This window comes from Dipodomys merriami, unplaced genomic scaffold, assembly GCF_024711535.1.
Source record: "Dipodomys merriami isolate MVZ:Mamm:240054 unplaced genomic scaffold, mDipMer1.0.p SCAF_38, whole genome shotgun sequence".
In the NCBI taxonomy this organism is placed as follows: Eukaryota; Metazoa; Chordata; class Mammalia; order Rodentia; family Heteromyidae; genus Dipodomys; species Dipodomys merriami.
The window spans coordinates 6,077,898-6,096,589 of NW_027205381.1; the positions used below are offsets into that span (position 1 = coordinate 6,077,898).

General features: G+C 38.9%; 1 protein-coding gene across 2 annotated transcripts in view; it reads left to right on the forward strand.

The window, feature by feature from the left end:
* Nucleotides 1-18,692, forward strand: part of Plekhb2 (pleckstrin homology domain containing B2) — a 41,673-nt gene that overhangs the window by 14,779 nt on the left and 8,202 nt on the right. The window contains exons 4-7 of one of the 2 annotated variants that reach the window (XM_069989472.1): nt 564-666; nt 6,460-6,499; nt 7,792-7,881; nt 13,984-14,092. In XM_069989472.1, the coding sequence (XP_069845573.1) occupies nt 564-666; nt 6,460-6,499; nt 7,792-7,881; nt 13,984-14,092 (342 nt within the window). The remainder of the gene's footprint in view (nt 1-563; nt 667-6,459; nt 6,500-7,791; nt 7,882-13,983; nt 14,093-18,692) is intronic. The other variant, XM_069989473.1, reaches the window with a different exon arrangement.

Consider the following 18,692-nt stretch of genomic DNA (forward strand, 5'->3'; position numbering starts at 1 on the left):
TCCCTACCTCTCCAACTCTTCCTTCCTCCCCCCGCCAAGTTGTAAAGTTTGTCTTCAACATAGTGTTTTGTACATCTCATTGTTATAGTGGGTCAACCTGCATCCTTATTTCAGCATTTTGTTATTTTCCTTTCCCTCCCCAAATTAGAGAAATGTATATACAAGATGCAGGGCACTAACATCAAATACAGTGACAATGGGTTATAGCGTGGGAGAAGAACATACAAGAGAAACAAAAAAAAAAATCACATAGTATATTTTAAATATGTCAATATTTATCTTGGGTTCATTTCACTTAACATCATCTTATTTGTCATATGTACATGGCTTTTGAACTTGAAAAGATTAAGTTTTGTGGAAGTCTTCTAACTACCACTCCTGATGGGCAGCCTAGCTGTTTCCTTCTCACACAGTTGGTCAAGGCTACAGGTTATTTCTTGGATGTAGCATGAGATTTCTTATCCAGATTTTTGCTAATCTAAGTTGTTAGGTCTTAGAATGTGTAAGGAGAAATCTTAAACCAACTGTGTAAGTGCTTCTTCTGTCTTCTTTTTTCCCCCTAGACATTCAGCCTCCAGATGGGAAGCCAAAAGACTGTCTGCTGCAGATTGTTTGCCGAGATGGGAAAACTGTTAGTCTCTGTGCAGAAAGCACAGATGATTGTTTGTGAGTTTTTTCTTCTTTTTCTTTTGGTCTGCATCTTGAATTCAAACTCTAACTCTTTTATTCATTGGCTGGTGCTCTACTACCTTAGTCATTGCTCTAACCCCATTCTTTGATTCTGTGTGTTTAATTTACAAGGTAGTTACTGGTTTAATTTTTAGTTATCATAAAGAGAAAAGAATGGGATTGGAGTTTCCTCAGGCAGGGGAACATAGGACTTAGCAGTGTGTGAGAGGAATGTAACAAGGACCTTTTCCTGGTTGCAGGTTCTGCCTGTCACACCTGGCCAGCTAGACTGCTAGGCCATGAGGGTGGCAGAAGGTAGTGGCAGTCACTTTGTGCTCCCCCCTCCCCATGCTTTTTTTTATTGTCAGAGTCACACTAGGTACCTTCATAGGCATAGGTGAGTTATTTCTTGCGTCTTTTTAAAAAATGTAACTATGTCTTTAAGAAGTGTAGTATCTTATTACTTAGCTTTGGTCGCAATTACTTTCATCTACTAGCTCTGCAAGAAGGGATCATGAACTAAAATGCAAAATTAAAATGGTCCTCAGCCTGTTGACATTAGCATTAACATTAGGTTAGATCTTTGAAAACACTGGCTGAATGAGATATAGGAGAATGAGTTTTTTCTGTTAACTGTGTATCATTACAGTGTGTTAATTTTGGACCTGGTAAGAATTCGCTAGCAGGGATCACTGAAGTATTTGCACATAAATTACATTTTCATAGAAGCCCACAGACGATTTTGTCAGTGGCTGCTGTTAATTCATGCTCATGCTTATCCTTGAGATAAATGTTTATTCTATGCCAAACTCTATGGTTTAAATACCAGATATAACTTGTTTTTTATACTTTTTAATTTGTACCAGTTAATCTTAAATGGTATATTCTGGGAGATATCATGGCTTTCTTAAAGAAGGATAAAAAAATGACATGTATCAGGCTAATTTGGTCCTTTTATAAGCTGTAACTATCATTACTACTTAGTAAGTTAAATACTGAACACTTACTTTGTACTAGGCATGGACATAACTGCCTTGTAGATATTTTAATTATCACCGTGACTTACAAAGTAGATATTGTTCCTCTTGGTATATAAATTGAGGAATAGAAGAATTAGTTAGCTTCTCTGTTCATTCTTTTAGCAAATTAACACAAGTTTAGTGGCTTCAAAGAATCTACACTAGCTAGGCTCTGGTGGCTTACATTTGTAATCCTAGCTACTCAAAAGGCTGAGATTTGAGTATCAGAGTCAACCCAGCCAGGAAAGTCCATGAGGCTTATCTTCAGTTAACTATCAAACAGCCAGAAGTGGAGGGGTGGCTAAAGTGTACAGTGCTAGCTTTAAGTGAAAAGGGACAGTACCCAGACCCTTCGTCCAAGCTCTACTATTAGTATGTGCACAGGAATCTACATTATACTATATTGTTTTTATTGGTGATACTGGAGATTGAACAGGGACCTTACACTGGTAGGCAGATACTCTGAAAGTCAGAAGTTTAAACAAAGTTCACTAAAAAGGTATTTGTGGGGCTTCCTTGCTTATAGGCACTCTATAGGAGAATCTATTTTCTTACATTTTCAGTATAGAAAGGCTTCCTACATTCCTTGGCTCTTAGCCCTATTCTCCTCAAAAATGTGCCAGTCTTGTCATACTGCCACTGCTCTAGCTCTATAGCCAGAAAAGGCTATATAGGTATTTAGGACTTGTGTTTCGTTTCAGCCCACCTAGATTTTCCAGGATAATCTCCTCACCCCAAGTACTTAGCCTAATAATTATAGTTGCACAGTCTCTTTTTGCCCTGTAAGCCATCACAAACTAGGATGTGGACATCTTTATGGGCCATCATTCTTCCCATCATACATTCCCTGGCATGGAGTTAATGGATTAGTCTCAACTGCTGTGCTCTCTTGGGGCTGAACTGGTGATTATGTGAAATGTTTCAATAGTAGAAAAAAACAACTAGAACTAGCACTTGAGAGTGTTTCAGCAAAACATGGAGTTTTTTTTCCTTTTGTAGAAGAAGTAAAAATATGGTGAAGGTTTGCCTGAAGGAGAGGGTAGGTCAGCTCTAATCTTAGAATAAAAAAATAGGAGTTTGTATCTGTGTCTGATTTATTATTATTTTGGTGGTATTGGGATTTGAATTCAGTGTCTAATGCTTGTGAGGCAAGTATTGTACCACTTTACATCTCTCCCCCTTTCTACTTTAGTTTGTTTTTCAGGTAGAGTCTCACTTTTACCCAGGGTAAACCTTGGTTTATGATTTCCCCCTATCTCTAACTCCTGTGTAGCTGGGATTACAGGTATGTGCCACCATGTCTGGCCTTCTATATCTGATATTAAAGGCATTAATTAGGTGGGAAATATATGGAGAATAATACCTTTAAAACCAGGGGAATAAAAGGAACAGAAAATGCTTCCTATAATCAGAAAAAGACAAACTGGTAAAGTATGGTAAATCACTAAAAAATTCACCTATCAGTAGTTATGTTGACAGTATCCATGGTTTCATTTAAGGTGAGATGGTCACATTACCTTAGGAAAATAAGGTTTGAGATTAGGTAGAAGATACAAAGTACAACTATTTATTCTGGTACTAAGAAGCAAATGTGAAATAAAATGTTTGGTAAAAAAGTAGAATAAGAGATATTCTCAGGGCTGTTACACTAGGTACCACAAATTGCATAATGAAAGCAACAGAAGCTGGTTTGCTCATAGTTCTGGGGGCTAGAGATCTGAAGTCACTTTCTCAGCTGAATTGCCAGAGTCTCATACTCAGCCTCAAATAAACTTGCTCTGTCTGCTTTAAACACTTTTTTAAACTTATCTTTTGATGAGACAATTCAACCTATAGCAGAGATTCCTGAGTAAAAGTGCTAAAATGTACCTGACAAATTTTCTCCAATTATTTTCTGAAATGAAGGGAAGACATTTCAACAGCAGAAGTTGGACTTGAAGCACAAACTGTGAATAGCCAAAGAAGTGAAGTAGACAGTTCTTCTGAGTTTTATCACTGTCCTTATCCTCATGTTTGATCTCAGAGACAGCATAACATGAATTAATAAAACCTTCTAAATTTGTAGTAATAGTCTGTAATTGTGAGTGATAGCATTAAGAGTAAAATACTTTTTTGGGAAAGTTAATGTAAAGCTCTTCAGAGCAGATATTCCTGTGACTTTATCAGAGGCTGGGAAGTTCCCTAGGGTTTTTCATGCCAGGGCACTGAAGGCACTGATGCTTACCTGTGTTGGGTAATTCTCTGGCTGGTGATGTGAAAATTAGCATGAGAGATTCAAAAGAATATGGTCATTAAAGAATATAAGACCCACATCTTTCAGAAGGGGCCTATTCTGTCCCAGAAAAAAATCTCTTCTACCTCATGCCCTTGAATTATACAAAAGTAGTTGTGGGTCACATCTAGTCCATCAAACTTCTGTGGATACAGGCAAGGCTAGGTCTGCCAGATGATGCTTGATAGTCAGACACTATGGAAAAGTGACTCATCATCATCATCAGAGCAAACATATTTTGGATATCCCTTCCCAGGTTAAACATGATTAGGGCATATAACCATGGCTGGGCAACTCTACAAATATGCCGTAAGGAAAAAAATATGGAAAGGAAGATGTAAGCCTCAGAAAAAGTTCCTGGTTTGGAGGCTAGCAAAGCAGAAATAAAGTTTCAAAGAACTCAAAACTAAAGGAATGGGTTTGGTAGCTTACACCTGTAATCCTTGCTAATTGGGAATCAAGGTTCAAAAGTCAGTACAGACAAAAAGGTGTTCTAGTCTGGCCTGTGCTTAAAACATAATGATGAGACTCTGATCTCTGAAATAATTAATGCAACAAGGTTGTGAACTGTGGATCAAGAGGTAGGATGCCTGTCTAGAAGCCCAAGGTCCTCAGTTCAAATGCACAAAATTCAGAATGAAAGAGTGGGGTGGGGGTTGGGAGGAGAGAGAGAAAGCATGACAGAGCGAATGATCCCAGAGTGGTTTTCCAGATGCCATGTTTTTGTTTTTGTTTTTGTTTTTTTTTGAAGTCTTGGGGCTTGAACTTAGGGCCTGGGCACTGTCCCTGAACTTCTTTAGTTGAAGGCTAGCACTTGAGCCACAGCACCACTTCCGGCTTTTTCTGTTATGTGGTACTGAGGAATTGAACTCAGGGCATGACGCATGCTAGTCAGGCTACCACATTCCCAGCCTAGCTGCCATGTTTAAAATGACATCTCCCTTTCCTACTCTCTTGTCCTCTGTCTCTTACTGTAGAATGGAAGATGCATAAGGGTTAGGGTGTGTGCCCATTGTGTCTATAGCCTTGGCCCTCTTGGGGTATCCTTTACATTTGAAGCTAACGTTTCCCCTGGTTTACAACCCAACTGAACAGTGAATCATTGGTGTGGAGGAAATCTCAGTGAAAATATGGTAAAAAGAAAAAAAATTGAGAAAAAGATGAAAGCTATGTTAGATGAAAAGGATTCAGAAAGATTATTGATATCCAGAAAGCACAGAATCCAAAGAAGAGGTATTTAGAAATTCAGTGCAAGAAGAAAAATCTTCTGGAATAATAGAACTGAATCTGTAGACCAAAGGCTGGACTGTCCTGCCTGACAACCAAACAATACTTGTAAGGCACACGGATGATGCATGTAGTGCCCTTAGCAGCTTGAGCCAAGGTTCCCCACATTTGTGGGGCAATTTTGCAAGTGAAATACATTCATTAGAAAACCAGAACTTTTGAAAATATGAGTTAATCTTTCAACTCAAGGAGATAGTAAAACATAGATGGAAATGATAGGGATGAGAGAAGAAGGTTAGAAAGAAGAATGAGGGAAGAAGAGATAATTACCCAACAACTGAGAAAACTCTTGTGAAATTTAAGATTTAAGAATCTCATTTTTGTGGCCATGTAGGGGAAGATTAGGCAGGATTGTTACATACTTTCTACTGGGCCTTTGATATGATGTTTATATCCTTTGATCTAGCAGTTCATTCAAATTCATCCTGTAGAAAAATGTTTACTGAAGAGTACCAAGGGTAATAAGGTTAAGAAAAGCATTCCTCTCTCTCTCTCTCTCTCTCTCTCTCTCTCTCTCTCTCTCTCTCTCTCTCTCTCTCTCTCTCTCTGTGTGTGTGTGTGTGTGTGTGTGTGTGTGTGTGTGTGTGTGTGTGTGTCATTACCTTTACTGGGGCTTGAACTTGGGGCCTCTTGATCTTGTGTGGCTCCCCTCCCCACTTATGTTCTCAATTTTGGTGCTCTACCACTTTAGACACAGCTCTACTTTCATCTTGCTGGTTGATTGGCGATAAGAGTCTCAAAGACTTTTCTGTTTAGCTGGCTTTGAACCATGATCCTCAGATCTCAGCCTCTTGAGTAGCTAGAATTACAAGTGTGAGCCACAGGCACCTGCTTAAACATTCTTTTCAATTGGAATACATTGCTGGCTATCTAAGCTTACTTATATCATGGAAAACTATTAAAAATTAAGTAGATCTAGTTATGTGACTTAAACTGCAAGGCAAATTGCAGTATATTTCATATTTAAGAAATAAAGCAGATATATTAGTTTTCATTGTATTTAAAATGTTATTTTTCCATAATAAGGATATTTAAAAATGTATATGTGTGTGTGTGTGGAGGGGGGGGATATATTCCTTGTATTTATTTTGGGGAAAGTTGAAGACCTGTTCTTTAAGCAAGTCTTTTTAGGAATTCTGATGTTAACCTGAATCTGGGAATCACTGAATTGTTAGGTAACCTTAATTAAAGCACCTTTTTATTTTTTTCCAGGGCCTGGAAATTTACACTGCAGGATTCCAGAACAAACACTGTAAGTCGCTAATGGCTGTCACCATGGCCAGAACATAGCACAGCCCTCTTCACACAGGCATGCCAGTTCCAATGCTGTCTAGAAATGTTTGCATTTTGCAGTTTTGTTTTGTGCTGTGCTGTGTCCTGAAGTCCAAAAGGAACTATAGTATCTATTTTGTGCATAAGATTTCATGACATTTTGGGCTTTATACTTCTCTCTGGTTCTGCTTCTGATCTTAGGAGGTTTCGGAGGCAATAGGTCCTACTTTGCTTACCAGGCAATCAAGCAAGCAGGACCTCTGGTCAACACTTTCATTCTTCAAGATGGGCTTTTAGTTTTTTCATTTATCTCTGTAGGAAGAAAAAAAAATGAGATGAAGCTTACAGAAGAATTTGTATATTTAGGGAAAGAATGTAAAAAAGCCTACTATTCAAATACCAGTGTTTTCTATTCTTGTTAGCCTAATATATTCTTTCTTGTATGCCTACTCAGCAGTTCCAGTCACCTCCTACAGCAAATGTTCTTTTTAGGTGAAATTAGTCTTACCAGTTCCTCGTTAGGGGCAAAATACCAGTAATTCTTGTGTGTTTTTTTTTAGAAAACAGTGATTTATTTTTTCTTTTCTACTGGAGAACGATTGAATGAACATTTTAACATTAAAAAAAAAAAAACAGACTAAAAGTGGCGTTGTGGCTCAAGTGGTAAAGTGCTAGCCTTGAGCTGAAGAGCTTAGAGATGGCACCCAGGACCAGAGTTCAAGCCTCATAACTGACAGAAAAAAAAAAAAGGCTGAAAAAATAGACTAAAAATGGAACTAGGTAAATGGAGGAGATGGGTAGGGTTGAGAGAGGGGGAAAATGATGGAAGGGATGATGTGGATCAAGATGCATTGTACCTACAAACTGATAGGTTAAATTGAAATCCCTTTGTACAAATACCTAGATATAATAATAAAAAGACTGTATAGGACAACTGATAGGTTAAATTGAAATCCCTTTGTACAAATACCTAGATATAATAATAAAAAGACTGTATAGGACACGTCTTTAATTGCTCCATGTCAGATTGTGAACAGAGAATTGAAAGTGGCATGCTGTCTTTTTAAAGCCTTTGTGTGGCAGTGGAGCCTCAAGGCTGTTTCTATTGCAGAGTGGACAGGGATAGCTGCCTGGCTCCTGGACTAAGAGAACATGCTCATGGCTCTGTCCACTCCTCTCCACCATCAGGGCTTCCTACTTCTCATAGCTCTTGATCCTTTCACTTGCAAAATAAAAGTACTTCTGGCTCTTACCTGTCCTCTTCCCGTACAGGCATATGTCGGCTCAGCAGTCCTGTCCGATGAGGCTGCTGTGGCTTCCTCGCCCCCTCCGTACATGGCCTATGCCGCACCAACAGCTGAGGTAGGATGCCACCTGAGCAGGGTCACACTCAGATGAGGAGAGCTCTCTCGGGTCTCTGCTGTCCTGTGTCTTTGTGTTTTGATTTTAATATGAAACAGTATCAGAGATTAGGAATGTACTTTAAACTTTTACTTTCTGAAACAAATTGTTCCTTATCAACTTATGCTTTTATGAGGTAAAGCAGCTATTGTCTATTTGAATTTATGTTCACAGGGTTTATTTTTAAGATAAGCCTCAAAGATGAATCATGTTAATAATAGTTGCTTTAAATAATGAGATTTTTGAAGATTTATAGTTTATATGTATTGATTTGAATTCTCTTTATAATCAGAATTTTTTTTTTGAGGGTGAGAAAAGACCTGAAAAAAATTACCTAAATCAGATGCAGTGGGTATATATTTAAGGTTGCAGAAAGTCAGTACAGATTTCGGTATATTTTAAACCAGTTTCTCTGATTGTTGCATATTAGATAGCATCAAAACCAGGAATTTTTTATTTATTTTTTTTTTTTGTTGGTCGTGGGGCTTGAACTCTGGGCCCGAGCTTTGTCCCTCAGCAATTCAGCTCAAGGCTAGCGTTCTACCACAGGAGCTACAGCGCCACTTCTGGTTTTCTAGTGGTTTATTGGAGATAAGAGTTTCACAGACTTTTTTGCCCAGGCTGGCTTTGAACCGCGATCCTCAGATCTCAGCCTCCCGAGTAGCTGGGATTACAGGCGTGAGCCACCAGCGCCTGGCTTAAAACCAGGAATTTTAAATTGATATAGTACTATGTGTAATCCTGTGTTATTGTGTAGCTTGTAGTAACCACCAACCTGTTCATGACAGATCTTCACAGAGCCTGACTCCTTTCCTAGACACACACACACTTTCCCCACAGCAGGACCTGTCTCTTCACTTCAGTGATGAATAAAGTCCTTCTCACTCAGCATTAATGCCCTTGAGGTTCATCCTTGTGTATCCCTGTCCTGCTGAGCCACACCTTACTCCTTCTCTACAGTGATTGTTTTTGTGATAGGGCCTTATTTTCTGGCTAGGCATAAGCTTCTATTGTGATCTCCTTATTTTAGGCTGTCTATCATAGCTGAGATGACAAGTGTGTGCTGCCATGCCTAGCTTCTTCTGTTAAAATAGTACTAGACTTTTCTGTCTAAACTGATCTTGAACCCATGGTCCTCTAGGTCTCAGCCTCCAAAGAAGTTAAGATTATGAGAGTGGGCCGCGGTTTCCTTGCATGTCTGTTCTATTTTATTGCTGTATAGTGTTCCATGGTACAAATATCCTACATTTTGTATGGAACAACATTTTCCCACAGAGGGGTATTTTGTTGTCAGCATTTGGCTATTACTAGTAAAACTACAGCAAACACTTGTGTGTGCAGGTTGTACAGATGAAAAGTCTTATTTCTTTGGGATAAATACCCAAATGTGAAATTGCTGAGTCCTATGTATAGTTAAGTATAGGTTTAATTTAATTTAATTTTTTTTTTTTTTTGCCAAGTCCTGGGGCTTGAAATCAGGGCCTGGGCACTGTCCCTGAGCCTCTCTGTGCTTAGGGCTAGCAGTCTACCACTTGAGCCACAGCATCACTTCTTGTTTTTTCTGTTTATGTGGTACTGAGGAATCGAACCCAGGGCTTAATGCACGCTAGGCAAATGCTCTACCACTAAGCCACATTCCCAGCCCTAATTTTTTTTTTTTAAGTTGGATTTTTCTTACCAGTGATGTCTGAGTGATCCAGTTTTGCTGAATCCTCACTGGGCTTGGTATTATCACTGTTTTTATTTTTTACTAGCTGTCCTATCTGCAGTAGTAGCTCTTTGTGGACTTACTTTGCATTTCCCTAAAGCTGTTGATGTTGAACATCTTCTCATGTACTTATTTACCATCTGTATTTCCTCCTTAGTGGAAATAACTTTTTATTTCTTTTCTCATTTTTATAATTGCATTTTAAAAAATGTTGACATTTGAGATTTCTTTCTATGAGTGTGTGTGTGTGTGTGTGTGTGTGTGTGTGTGTGTGTGTGTGTGTGTGTGTGTGTGTGTGTGTGTGTGTGTGTGTGTGTGTGTGTGTGTGTGTGTGTGTGTGTGTGTGTGTGTGTTCTGGTACTATGGATTGAACTCAGGACTTATACTCAGCTTTTTTTTTTGTTCAAGTTATAACTCTACCACTACTTGAGCCATGCCTCTACTTCCAGATTTTTGCTGGTTATTGGAGATAAGAGTTTCTTGAATTTGTTTGCCTGTGCTGATTTCCAGTTTGAACCTCCGATCTCAGCTTCCTGAATGGCTAGGATTGCAGGCAAGAGCCCCTGGCTCTCAGTTTGAGTTCTTATCTGTATTTTTGTTTTCCCCCTGCAGTGTAGGGAGATGGAACTAGAGCCTTTTTAATGCTGTGCCAGTGCTCTGCCATTGAGCCTTACCCCTCCCTCAGCTCCATTGCTTGTCTTTGTACTCTTTAATGAGGCCTTTCACCATTTTTTCTTTTTCTAGATCATTCTTTTGTTGTCATACCTAATACCTCACCTAGCCCAGGTTTCCTAAGATTCCCTCCTATGTTACTATCTTACCATTTTAAAGTTTTATCTTACCACTGTGACCCATTTTGAGTTAATATTTTTATAAGGTGTGTGCCTATTTCTGATTTTTCTGGCCCCTTGATCAATGTGTTTTTCTTCCTCTAGTAGACACAGTGTTCTTGTACTGTAGTTATATACAGTACTGTCTTGAAGTTGGTAAATTGATTTACTACCACCTCCATTCTTCCTTCTTTCTTTTAGCGCTCTTGATTCTACCACTTTTTATGTAAGTTAGAATTAATGTATTTGTATATACTATAAAATCTTGTGTGGCTCTTGACAGAAATTGCTGTAAACTTTTGTTTCCTGTTTATTTGGAGAGAAATGAGCATCTTTACTATATTGAGTTTCCCAGTGCATGAATATAGACTGCTTCTCTATTTATAATTCTCTGATTTCTTTCTTCAGTATTTTTTAGTTTTCAGTGTAAAAGTATAACTGTTCAAGATAGGTTAGATTTACAAGTATTTCATCTTTTTGAAGTGATTATATGTGATGCAGTATTTTAATTTTACTCTTCACATGGAGTATAGTTAATTTTTGTATGCTGATCTTATAGCCTGTGGACTTATTAAAATCATGTATCCCTTTTTTGTAGATGCATGTACAAATTGGGATGCTTTTATGTCTTCTAGTCTATATGCTTCCCACTTCCTTTCTTGCCTTATTGCTTACAACTTGCAGAATTGTTTTGAATGGCAATGGTCAGGCAGGATGTGTTCTTGGGTTTGGGGGAATGCTGTACCATGGTGAGCATGCTTATACTCATTACTCCTCTCCTTCTCCCTCTCTTTCTTTCTTTCTAAATAACTTCATCAAGTTGAGGTGGTTTTCTTTTTTGTAGTTCCCAGAGTCTTTGTTTGTAAAAATCACGAATGGATGTTAGACTCAATGCTTTTACTGAGTCAATTGAAATGATCATGTAGTTTCTTTTTCTTTTTTAACCTGCTTATATTCTGGATTACATTGATTGATTTTCAAATACTTACCAACCCTGCATTTTCTGGAATAAACTCTTTGATCAGAGACTTGTGTTTGTTAGGCAAGCACTCAACCACTTGGGCTGAGCTCCCAGTCTTTTTCCTTTAGGTATTTTTCAGGTAAAATCTTAAGTTTTTCCCCAGAACTGGCCTCAGGCCACAATCCTCCGACCTATGCCTCTTGCATAGTTGGAATTACAGGTGCTCCACCATGTTTGCCTGTTGGCTTGTTGGCTAGCCTCTGAGATCTTCTGCCTCCCTAGTAACTGGTATTGCAGGCATGACTCGGCAAGCCTGACACCACAGTGTTTTCTTACTGTGATGTCTGCTAGGTCTGTAATGTGATAGTCGCCATTCCATTCATTGCTGATAATAGTAATTTTTGTAACCCTGCCCCCTGCACAGGTCTGTTACTTTTACTATTCTTTCCAGAGTCAGCCTTTTGCTTTATTCACTTTATTAGTTTAATGGATTTGCTTATTTCCTTCTGTTCATTCTCTGGTTTTCTTTGTGTTTAGTTTTCAGAACTTTGATTTGTATTGGTGGGGACTTCCTTTAAGCTTATTTCATTTAATACTTTACCTTTTTGAAATACATAGGATTTTGTGTTTTAAGTTTGAGAAATTTTAAGCCATGATTTTTGAATATTTTTTCAGCCAACCCTTTTCTCCTCCCCTTTTGGGACTGATGACAGGAAGGTTAGGTTTGTTGTTCTTTTTCCTTAGTCTGTCTTTTCTATGATACTGTACTTTGGATTTAAGGCACTGAATCTTTCCCTGCTCTATTCTATTGAGCCTATTCATTGAATGGTGTATATTAGTTGTATTATTTTGGTTCTAAAATTTTCATTTTATTATTTATATCTTCATATAGAAAAATCTGTTTACCTTCTTATATCTTTATTGATTTTGTTATTTTGGGGGAAAGTTTCTATTTTTTGCTTATGAGTTCATCAAGGCTTGTTGAAATATTTTTATGGAGCTTCTTTAAGATTTTTTTTTCCCAGTTGGACCTTTAGGCCTTGCACATGATAGGCAAGTGCTCTGCCACTGAGCATCATCCTATCCCTTAATTCTAGTCTTTGTTACCTTAGTGTTACTGTTTTCTGTTGTCATTCAGTTTAAGATCTTCCTGGTACTTGATATGATTAATGATTTTAAGACAAATGGACATCGTAAAGATAAAGTGGGGGGGAGTCAGGCCACTGCTCTGACCTCACCCCTACTGATAACCTCACCCCGTGGCTCCCATGGAGTGGAACATACTATCTATGAGGCTGTGCTGATGCCATCCTGGGTGTTAAGGAGGGGGTGTCTTTTTTCCATAAGGCAAGAATAGTCATTTCAGGGCCCACATGGTCCCCATACCATAGTGGGACCACCTTCATCTGGCAGGAATAGAGTTTCTCACTCCCTGCTTGACTTCTTTTACAGTATTAAGAAGGAATACCGTAAGGGGAGGCTGTGTTACCGTTGGCTTAGTGTGTGAGCTTAAGCTGTCCACACGAGGCCTTTGCTGGTGGAATGGGGCTGGGCTGGGGGTTTTTCTGTGGTTTTGCTTAGAGTAGAGAAGCTATCATCTGACAGTGTTCCCTTTTGCTCAGCTACCCCTTTCCCTTGTAGAATCTTTGGGTAGGGAGAACAGGCTTTTCTTGAGACCTTTTTGTGTAGTTGCTCACATTTCCAAGGGGAGAAGATTTGCCATGTGTTATCCCTCCATTCCTGGGGTACTAGACTGACTGTGGCTTCCTATGTTGTTCTGTGTGGAATGTCCAGAGTTTTAAGTGCTCATTCTTAGAAGGAGAAATAAGGAAAGAAGGTCCACTCCTTCTAGAAGTGGAAGTCTTTTCTCCTGCTTTTCTAAAATTACAGATTTAGATCTATGCCAGATTCCTTACTTTCCTCATATCAGGTGGTAGTGACATCATGAACATAATTGTAATTGTCTAAATGTGCCTGTGAGTTTATAAGCAAGGCTGTTTTTTTTCCTCTGGGTTTCTTGTTGCATAGTTCATGTGCTCAGCCATTGGGGGCACCTCCTCTGCCTATTTCTGGTAGTGGTCTTTCATAGATATTTGTGACCAGAAAATCAGCTACCCGATCAAATCCTAGACCTCTAGTGTTCCCCTGCTATATTTTCTTCCCAGTAAGCTGAAATTGGGCTGGGGACAGTTCTGCCTCTAGGCTGGTTTTAGTTGGAAAATACATGTTTGAATGAATGTCATTGTCTAGTGTAATGAGAGGTTGGGGAATCTATTGAAAGTTGAAGTAATGGTAGAACTGAATTCATATCCCAGTCTCTTAGAAATCCAGCTCTCTGTTTTGTTGTATTTTACATCTTCTTCATTTTATACTCTGAAAGTAGACTTTTAAATATGGTTGTTTAGTTTATATTTTTTAGTAATCTTAAAACAAGTCATAACCATGTAGTCTCATTTTCTTCCTTTTTTAATGACTCAAATTTTATTAATGGCCACTTAGAGATGCAGTTTCAAGGTGTTTGGAACTTTCAGGAATGTATTTCTCATGGGCCTTTTTCTTTCTAGCAGATGTATGGCTACGGTCCTTACAGTGGTGCCTACCCGGCAGGAACTCAAGTTGTCTATGCTGCAAATGGGCAGGCCTATGCTGTGCCCTACCAGTACCCATACACAGGTAACTTACGCTGGCCTTCTACTCAGCTTCTCTTTATTTAGTGGGTGGGCCTTGAAGAATTTTTATTTCTCATGTTAAGATTAAGTCAACTGTATTTTCTGTTAGATACCACAGATCACTTGGCTACTATGCCTTTGGCATGTTTGCTTTTTTTTTTTTTGACAGTCCTGGGGCTTGAATTCAGGGGCTGGATACTGTCCCTGAGATTCTTTTGCTCAAGGCTAGCACTCTACCACTTGAACCACACTACCACTTTTGGCTTTTTCTGTTTATGTGGTACTGAAGAATTGAACCAAAGGCTTCATGCCTGCTAGGCAAATACTCTTACCACTAAAGCCACATTCCCAGCCCATGTTTGCTTTTTAATAAGCCTTTGTATCCACGCATTATTTTACGAAGCTAGAATAGTCCTGAGTTTTAGAATGTCATTATTATGTATAGTCTAATTCTCATGAAGATAATTTGTACTTACTGGGATTGAATTATATTAAGAAGCAAAAGAAAGTGAAAGAAAGAGACCCATTGTAAGGGATGAGAGGTGACAGTTTTTACTACTGAGCTAACAATCTCTTTCCCAGTGAAGTGAAGAGGCTTGCAAGAGGCTATGTTATTTGGGGCTTTGGAAGTTTGTCCCATTTTTTTGTCTCACTTGAAACAAATTATAAATGGGACTGAGTAGGTAGGATTCCTAGGTCTCCTGGGCAAGAGGACCTTCAGTATGGGGATGTGTGTGGGGAGCTGCTAGTTTCTAAGTGAGTCTGGAGCCACAGTGAGAGGGATGAAGGCAGAAGAGCAAATCGATTGTATATTACAGGAGGACACACTGCTGGATGGTGGAATCAGAGCCTGAAGCTCAGGAGGGTTGGCTTATGGGGTCCATAGGCTGTGAACAGAAGTAGCATGGTGTCTAAGCAGAGTTGCCAGCAGAAAGGGGTGGACACTGACAGTGGTTTCAGGGAAATTGGCCACCCGCAGCCACTCTTAGAGGGTTGTTTTTGGCTTCAGGTGCATTAGCATCTGAGAGACTGGTGCTTGAGTAGAAGTAGAAGCTTTTTGTTCTCCTTTTGCCCAGCCACTATGTACTTTGGAGGATTCAATTTTGTTTGACTGGTTTTAATGTCAAGATGAAAAATAGCAAAATAATTATGATATAAAATGTTTATACCTCATCCTAGCACAATTATTTTTATTTGAATCACTTTCTCTATATAACTATTTTGTCTATATAATTGTATATTGCCTTTTATATTTATGTTGTGAATTTTTATTTTTAGGTTCATTAAATTTTTTAAAAAAATTGTTATAAAGGTGATGTACAGAGGTGTTACAGTTACATAAGTCAGATAAGGCGTACATTTCTTTTTGGGCAATGTCACTCCTTCCCTCAAATTTTAATTTTTGTATGTTGTCCAGAGAGAGCCTCACAGTATTGTTACATGCTTTCAGTGGTTGCATGTTGTACTGGATGGTACATATCAGGATTGACTGCTTTTGCTTTTACTTTTTTCTGTTGTAAATCTGCTTTGAATTCTTGTTTCTGTTTTTATTTCTATGAGACATATGTTAATGTGCATTTCTGCCTATTAATGTCAGAAGGAATAGACATTTTTCTTCCAATGTTTTTAAAATTATTAAAGTTTTAAAATATCCAGTATTGAGATTATTATGATAATGTAGTTACTCATGTAGTGTTCTTAGTATTTTTAATAGTTATTACATCATGAGTAATCTTTTTTTTAATCTCTATTTCCCTCTCTCTGTCTCTGATTTTTTTTTTCAGGAAACTCTCACATTTTATTTCATGTGTTAATGTTTTAACAGGTAGCTTGGCATGATAGTTTATGCTTGTAATCCTAGCTACTTGGGAGGCTGAGATAGGAAGGTCATGGTTTGAGTTTTAGCCCCAAGCGAAAAGTTAGCATGAGACCCTATCTTCAAAACAATCGAGGCATGGTAGTACACGTCTATAATCTCAGCTAGGTGAGAGGCATAGGCAGAAGGATTGAGGTCCATGACAAACTGAGACAAAAAAAAAAAAGGGCGGGGAGACTGTATCTGAAAGAGAACTAAAAGTAAAAAGGGCTGAAGATGTGGCTCCGTTTTGAACACATTTGAGTTCAAAATTCTGTACTGCCAACAGCAATACAAAAAGATTGGAATAAGTCTTGAGAACACTTTACCAAGTTGATTCTCAGACCAGTTTATAAAATACATTCTCATTGTTATACTGATTGCTCTTGTAAAATCAACTGTTATTCCGACAGTTCTAATGTCAGTATGTCGAAAGGAGAGCTCTGGATTTACTCCAATTTTACATTTTTAGGCTGACACACAAGGATAAGCCTTGTGTTAATTGCTGGCTAATTATGTTCGCCTTGTGTGAATTTATTTCCTTTACCCATTTGTTTACTGGGGTCCTGGTTGTGGTGGGGCTCTTAAGCCTAATACCAGGTGTGGGTTCACAGAGTGAAAGGCCACAGCTGTTTCTTCTCTGTGTAGAAGAGCAGAAGTATTCAGAAGCAACTGTAAAGGCTATTTCAAACTTACTCTTTGTTCTTAGTATGAGGAATGGGGGCAGTGGTGCCCTTGCTTGCCGCACGAGGGACTGGTTGGTAGGCATTGTGACTAGTTAGCAGATGGAGGGAATAGAAGGCCCAAGTGTGGTTGTGGCCACCCCACAGCAGTGGTGTGCGGGCAGGCAGAGGGGTATTCTTCATTGCCTTTCCTGAGACCCTATGGTGCTTAGGTGGTTCTTGTTCTCCTACCTTCCAGGGTCCATAGAGACCCTTCTATTCATGTGCAGAACTGGTTAACAGCATTCTGTTTGGTGTGATTTGGACCAAAGCTTGGTCAGTCAATTGGTACAGATTGCAATGAACACAGGACATACTGTAAATGTTCTGCTTTAACTGACCCACGTTAGTGGAGTTGGTTCAGGTATGTTGTGATGTAGATTGAGACCCTTGTTTGAGTTGCCTCCTTTGGTTTAGTGGCTTATAGTTCTATCTTGTAGAGAATGGATTAGTATAATGTTGCTCTGTGGTTTCTAGATGGATATAAACCCAAACAGACTTCTAAGTGTGTGATTTTAGCTGTCTCCCCATCTCTTAAAGCTTCTCCATTCCACATAGTTCATTGTTTGCAAAAGTGACCTGCTTTCAGTCTTGCCTGAAGATTTATTTAACTTTGTTGTTATGGAAACAGTAGCTGATTCCTTCTTGCTGACATCTGACCATTTACCTAATAGTTATGTTTGGTAGCCATAATAGGTATGACTTGGTGAGTCTTGGCTCAGTTTCCAAGCGACAAGGACATGGCCTTTGGATCCAGTGATAAGGGCTGTGACCTGTGTGGGGGTGGGGGGAGGGCAGACATAGAGTTGAGATTTTCCAGGTGATCTTTTAGGCCATCTTACAAGTTATGTAACTAGCATTTTGCTAATTGGAATATTTAAAGGTTTCAGGTTATATGAGTAAATGCTACCCTTTACCAGTTTTGGAATTTTTTTTATAAAAAAATGTCACTTCTGCTGGGTGTTGGTGGCTCACACCTGTAATCCTAGCTACTCAGGAGGCTGAGATTTGAGGATCACACTTAAAAGCCAACCCAGGCAGGAAAGTCTGTGAGACTCTTACCTCCAAATAACCACCAGAAAACCAGAAGTGGCATTGTAGCTCAAGTGGTAGAGTGCTAGTTTTGAGCTGAAGAGCTGAGGGAGGGACAGCTCCCAAGACCAGAGTTTAAGTCCCACGAATGACCCTCCCCTCCCCCCCCAGAAAAAATGGTCACTTCTAATGCTGTTATGTATCCTTAGATTACAATGATCTCATTGTACTCTTTGTGACTTTTTTTTTTCTATAGCATCCTTTGTTGCTTTTGAGGCTGTGGTTGTTAGCCATATGTACAGAGTATAGCAGGGGTGCCCAGTGCCTTAGTGTGCCCATCTACAAACTGGGGGTGAACATTTGAACTGGATTATTTTGAGGGTTGATTCAGACAGATGGGTGTTATGTGGTAGGTAAATGCCTGGGTTGGGCATATGCTGGGAGCATTGCTGCCTTCCTGTCTGCTCTGACATGTGTTCATGTCCTGGTGAGATCCCTGTTAGTACAGGAGCAGTTGGAAAGCTGCCTAGTGACCAGGAGGCATTATAGCTATAAACAAGAGAAGAGAGCAAATAACATATTTTCACTTACAATTTCAGTTATATAAAATAAGCTTAAATTTGTTTAAATGTGCTAAAAAACGTCCCACTGTTAACATAAATGTTATTCTTGTCTCATAAAGATGTGATTGAAAAGGAAGCGTAAAGGCTGGGGCATAAATGAAGTGCTAGAGTGCTTGCTAAGATTCAATCCCCAGTACTGCTAAATAAATAAATAAATAGCATGTTATATGAGCTGATTTAAAGTAAATAGTTAATAGCTTTTAAATGGGCTATTTCTGGACAAGATTTCTTTTATTTTTGAAATATTTTATTATTACATAGTTGTCCAGAGAGGTTACAATTCCATGTCAGTTACGAGTGCAGTGCACCTTGGTCAGTGTCACCCCTTTCCTCATTTTCCACCATTATACCCCTCCCATCCCTACACACAAA